The sequence below is a fragment of the Nicotiana tabacum genome, chromosome 17, assembly GCF_000715075.1.
Source record: "Nicotiana tabacum cultivar K326 chromosome 17, ASM71507v2, whole genome shotgun sequence".
Classification (NCBI taxonomy): Eukaryota; Viridiplantae; Streptophyta; class Magnoliopsida; order Solanales; family Solanaceae; genus Nicotiana; species Nicotiana tabacum.
Genome location: NC_134096.1, coordinates 111,881,740 through 111,887,644, shown reverse-complemented (window position 1 = coordinate 111,887,644; position 5,905 = coordinate 111,881,740). Strand labels below are relative to the sequence as shown.

Sequence of the window (5,905 nt, the reverse complement as noted above, 5' to 3'; positions counted from 1 at the left end):
AAACAATTCTGAAGTTCTTGTGAAAAGATTTCAGAATAGCCAAAGATTTAATACTGGAAAAGTGTTGAAATTTCTAAGAAACAAGAGTAGAGAAGATTTGGATGTAAAAAGTTTGAATGAATGAAGAAGGGGACATTTATAGTTTCCAAATGACGGTTCAAAGCCGTAAGTGGCCGACCAGCGGTTGACGAGCATTTAATGCCATGAAGATGTGACTGACGAGACGTTTCGTTCAATTTGTCGTTTCTGACGAGGAACATCGAGGAGAGATATCAGAGACTCATATCGTTTCTCGTCGATTATTCTCCGAAAAACGAGGGGACTATCTATATACGGTTGAAGTCGAGCTCGAATTCAACTTGGTATATTAGGTTTGGAACATGGAGACCACGGACTGAGGATCGACCTCGAGTTTCACCGAGCTAGAACCCGAGGTCGGAAAACTTACCTTCGAGGAAAACTGAGTGTGGTGTCGACCTTAGTTTCGAACGAGCTCGAGGGTAACTAACATAAGACCGAAATATCCGCAACCGGACGGATATTACGGCGAGAATCTCTGCACATATCAATAAGGAACTGGCAATTAGCAAATCAAGAGATTTTTTCCTTTTATAGAAATGTACCTAGAATAGGACTCCTCTAGTATATAAAAGGGGTTTGATAATTCATTCAAAACACTGTAACACGCATCACAAAGGAATATATTATTATTTCTAGTTCTCATTATCTTGTCATTCTGTTCCGGCACCGAAAAAAGCATTTCTGACTCGAGCGTGACTAACATTCAAGGCTAAGATTGTTCAACTTGCGTGGTTTGCATTTATTTTTTCATTGCTTATTTCAACATTAATTTGATTTCTAGTTTTGTATCAAATTAGATCATGTATCCTTAAAATCACGTACAAATTCAATTGTTATACAATTTTGAGGGTAAACATGAATAATTTCCTATGTAATAAAATATTATATTTAGAAAAAAAAGCTTAACAAAGAGTTTATTTCATTTGTATTTCCATGAGTTCCAGATTCACGTAATGTTGTCTATAAGAGATTTAAATTTTGATCTTTTTAATTTTTATTATATTTTCTTTTTGACGGTTAGGTCACAGCCTTAGTAGATAGATCCTCTAATGCGATTTAAACTCTGAAGTTCTTTTTTTTTTTTTTTCCGAAATGTTCCATAATATCTTACACAATTTATTTCTACAATATTTTCACAACTTATAAATATTCATATTGATTAAATTATTCAAAATCTATTGTTTAGTCAATAATAATGTAAGATAACATTATTGCCCCTAGTAATTTCTTCATTCTTTTTTGTTCTAATAGAGGGTATTTCTGGTAATTTGAGTGAGCCTCCAATTCAGTTCTTCCCCAATTCATATCAAGGTGAAGTGTTTATATGGGCATGAAGGTGCATTGTTGAAAACTGATGTCATTGTTCTGGATTGTCATTCGCCAATTAGCTTATTTTGAAGAAGCGATGGTAATTCTTTTCATCTATTAATTTTTTCTCGAATTTCGAATTTTCGTTCTAGAAATTATTTTACCTTTCCCCAATTTTGAATGTGTGAATCTGGTAAAGTAGTAATAAGGTTCTACTATGTTGAGTTTTGTATTGGAGTCATTTGCTGTTTTAACCGCGTATTATTATTGTTTTTATTTTTTAGTTATTGTATTTGCTTATGGTATAGTAGGATGCTGCATATGGTTTAACTTGTTAATGAATTATCCTCATCATTATTTAGATCAAATTTTGTTGTTGTTGAACTTGGTTCTGTTAAGAGGTGAGGAAATCTATTTATTTTATCTTTTTCCTTCTTTTCTTCATTTTGCAGGCCACGTCAAAGAAAGTAATCACCAGAGAAGATTGGGAGAAAAGGCTCAATGATGTAAAGATTAGAAAAGAGGATATGAATAGATTGGTAATGAATTTTCTAGTTACAGAGGGTTATGTAGAAGCTGCAGAAAAGTTCAAAATGGAATCTGGGACGGATCGTATCCTTGTGTCATCTTTTGGATGTTCATGTTATGTTTTATTCCAGCATTTAAGTTATTTTTTGCGTTCGTTTAAGATTTGTTTCTCCTTATGAATTAATAGCTGATATAGATCTTGCTACCATCACTGACCGGATGGCTGTTAAAAAGGCTGTGCAGTCCGGTAATGTAGAGGATGCAATTGAGAAGGTTAATGATTTGAATCCTGAGGTACGCCTGCTCCTTTACACTTTCTGCTTCTAATGCATTTCTTTACATTTATTAATCTGCTGATTAAAATGAACATGTGACTAGCGTGGCATCTCACATTATAAACACAATTGCTATTTAGTGGAAATTTTTTAAAGTTTCTCGTGGGTTGCATGTGTTTCCTTTTTGATTCTTATTATGTATGCTGATCCATTCTTTATGTAAAACATAGTAAAGCTTCCATGTTGCTGTGTGTGTCTCTGAGAGATAGACGGGTGATCCGTTCACTGTATGTGTTAAGAGTGAAATTCCAAGAGAATGGCAGCAAACAGGGAATTCAATAGAACAGAAGATGATAAGGAATTATTAAAGTGCATCAGCTGCGGAGGGCACTTTTGTCCTGTGACTCAACAAAAGAATAAGATTACAATTAGGCACATCCAATTTATGAGTCTCGATGCCACTGTAGACAAATGTCCATTTGTGTTTTCAATTTTACTGTCAACTATTTGTTCATCAATGAGTAGAAGAGGGGAAATGAATTTGCACTAGGTATAAGTCTTGTTCTAATTCGGTAACTTGACATTCAATTAGTTAAATCATGGAGTGGATGTGATCAAGCACTTATCGTAGTTCCTCTTTGCCTTTTTTTCCCCTCTCCTTTTCCCCGGACATGGGTTTTGTCTGGTTCTTGCGTGCACCTTGACGAATCCACCTAGACTGACACCATGCATCAATCATTTGGTCATCTCCTTGGGAACAACAGGCTTCATAGTTCTTATGATTTAAATTTGCCTTTTCCTTTGTGTTTGTCCTTGTTAACTTATGTTTCTGTCCAGAAGTTAAAAAGAGGTCCTTGTTTCTCACTTCCCAGTGGAACCGTTAACTCCTTAGAAAAGTTTGTAACCTTTGTTGCTGGCACATGCCATCAGTTAGTGCAAACAGTAAGTGGACTCTATTAATCATTTTTCTTAACCTGTCTTCTATTCTGTGGTAGCTTGGCCCTTGTTATAGACTTCCAAACAAAGCTGTCGCATCACCTTCTTATGAGCTTGAATTCTGTCTGAAGTTCTTCATAAACTCCAAGGAGAATTTTTAGTCACAGAATTTTTTGCTTGGTTATGGATCTTAAGAGTCTTCTTATCATGATTCTGCTCGAGCAAGCTTTTGTATGAACATATAACTGAGGGGACAATAAATTGTCTTTGTTTGAAATGACCACAGAGAAGCTCTTTAATATAAGCAGATAGCACGGAATGGAGAGTTCTTCCCCCTGAGGTCGATATTGTGTCAGAAAATTCTTCATCTGGAAGATTTGTGGTTTTAATGCAACTTTGATAAATTTGCAGTTAAATCCTTAAGAATATAAGAAAACACATAGGCACTGCATCTTTGTTTAGTATGCTAAGGTAGAAGCTCAAGCAATTAAGGCATTTGATGCTCACTCTTGGATCTTGTTAGTTTGACTCCAGCAAACATATGCTTGTTTGAAGTTTGCTCTATCGTTGTGCTATCCTTGACTTTTTCTTTTTTTGCTTTTTCTACTTTATCTCTAGCTTGTGCCTCTTCCGGATTAAAGAAATATTTTCTGGATAGAGCTGAAGGAATACAAAATTTAGGACGGAAGATCCTGATGCAAACTGCACAAAATGATTTTCTAATCTGACTTTGATCATTTGAACCAGAGACGGATGTAGTCATATATGATTTTCTAATCTGATTTTGTAATGATTTTCTAATCTGACTTTTGACGCGGAGTACAAGTTTATATGCAAAAATTCACTGAAATTGAAATAAATTGTGAATATGAACCCATAACTTTCAGTATATATTGAGTTCAATACTAAGAACCCATAGAGTTTAAGTTCTGGATCCACCTCTGATTTGAACCCTCCCTATTTATATATATAAAATGTTTGCATCCAAACTTCGGGGTGGTTGATGACATGGAAACGAGTTTATAATTTGTTGTCTTAGATGAGACCAAAAAAGACCATGATCTATTTTCTTACTTGGATGAATCTTCTAACCTGTGCTATTATGCATGGCAATGGGTTCCAGGCCCTCATTCTTTTTTTCTTTTTTTCTCTCAAATTTAAGAGATAATCTTCTAACTTGTGCTTAACACTCTAGAAAATCTTGATTCTTAGAAGCTACGTCGCAATAAGCGCTGATTTTTAGATAGTTTGAGTTGATTGTATCTTATGTTTACCTTCTTGAATGCAGATATTAGATACAAATCCACAACTCTTTTTCCATCTCCAACAGCAAAGGCTGATAGAGTTGATAAGGAATGGAAAGGTCGAAGAAGCTCTGGAGTTCGCTCAAGAGGAACTGGCTCCAAGGGGAGAAGAAAATGTAACTATTCATCTTTAGAATACTATTTTTGTAATTTCTGTAAGTTTCTTTTTTCCAAGGCTACATACATCTTCACTCGATCTATATTATCGAAGAAGAAAAGCAAGTGTTCAATCTAACTCACTGTTTAATTTCATATAACATCTACATCTCAAATCTTATCTGGCTGAACTTCATATATACTGGACATTAAAACCTATTAACTGGGGAGTGTTTCCATGGTTTTTCTATTAACTAAATTTCAATAACTCTACAGCAAGCCTTCTTAGAAGAACTGGAGAAGACTGTTGCATTACTGGCTTTTGAAGATGTTTCTAACTGCCCAGTTGGAGCGCTTCTAGATGTATCACAGCGTCTAAAGACCGCAAGTGAGGTAAATGCGGCAATTCTCACCAGCCAAAGTCATGAAAAAGGTTAGTCCCATTTCCAATAAAAATCACTGTTGATATAGGTCTCCACACAGTTCTGTAAGGGAGAGCGCTAATTATTGTTATAGCTTAATTTGAACATTTACTTAAAGATGCTCTTGACATTAAATGCTCTTTTTATGATTCATCTTGATTAAAACAACAGATCCAAAGCTTCCAAGCCTATTGAAAATGTTGATATGGGCACAGAACCAGCTTGATGAAAAAGCAGTATATCCTCGCATAACCAATCTTTCTACGGCGTCACTTGAAAATCCTGCTGTCTGAAAGATGATCAAAGGCAAGAAGACCTTGTACTCTTTTTCTTTAAACCACTTGTTGCTGGTAGATTCAGTTTTATTTTAATTTTTATTGTTGCTTAGGCATATGTTAGATTGGCAGCAGGATGTGCAGTTATTTACTCTATGTACACAGGCCGAGTTGGACCCTCCCACATCATGGTTACACAAACATGAATCCATTTGTGCTTTTCATTAGTGTTGTGTGGAAACTGGAATTTGTGTGACTTTTCAGAACTTGTGAATTTGGTGGTACATGTACCTTATTTAGTTCCACTTGCGTCCGCTGTTTTTCAGGTGGCATTTTCTTCAAATTTCAAAGAAGAGCTTTTGCAAAAATAAATAAAATTAAATAAAAAGTATCTCAATTTTTTATGTTTACGTATTTTTGCAACAAAAAAAGAAAGAAATGCTTTTCAATGAAACGCCAAAAAGGAAAAGTTTTTCAGTAGTTTGGTTGAGAAAATATTTCTCTTTTCAAAAAATTAAAAAGTTGTTTAAAATTTTGAAGCTATTGCTGCCTTAATCATAGAAGATAAATAGGCCAAATGTAGCACTTGTTATAAAATAAAGACTGTAAAGTAAATAAACTTAAGACAAGTATAGAGGGAGATTGATATATTATTCAACTTCAAACTCATGTACATAATG

General features: G+C 34.7%; 1 protein-coding gene across 3 annotated transcripts; it reads left to right on the top strand.

The window, feature by feature from the left end:
• Nucleotides 1-1,336: 1,336 nt before the first annotated feature.
• Nucleotides 1,337-5,452, top strand: LOC107777614 (protein GID8 homolog). 3 transcript variants are annotated; one of them, XM_016597669.2, is made up of 7 exons: nt 1,337-1,489; nt 1,842-2,001; nt 2,105-2,211; nt 4,417-4,548; nt 4,805-4,961; nt 5,122-5,256; nt 5,350-5,452. In XM_016597669.2, exons 1-6 carry the CDS (start codon nt 1,436-1,438, stop codon nt 5,241-5,243), a joined length of 732 nt encoding a protein of 243 aa, XP_016453155.2. In that variant the 5' UTR covers nt 1,337-1,435; the 3' UTR covers nt 5,244-5,256; nt 5,350-5,452. The 3 variants fall into 3 exon arrangements, with proteins under 3 accessions (XP_016453155.2, XP_016453154.2, XP_016453153.2); XM_016597668.2 differs by having other exon boundaries at nt 5,339-5,452; XM_016597667.2 differs by having other exon boundaries at nt 5,122-5,452.
• Nucleotides 5,453-5,905: the final 453 nt, after the last annotated feature.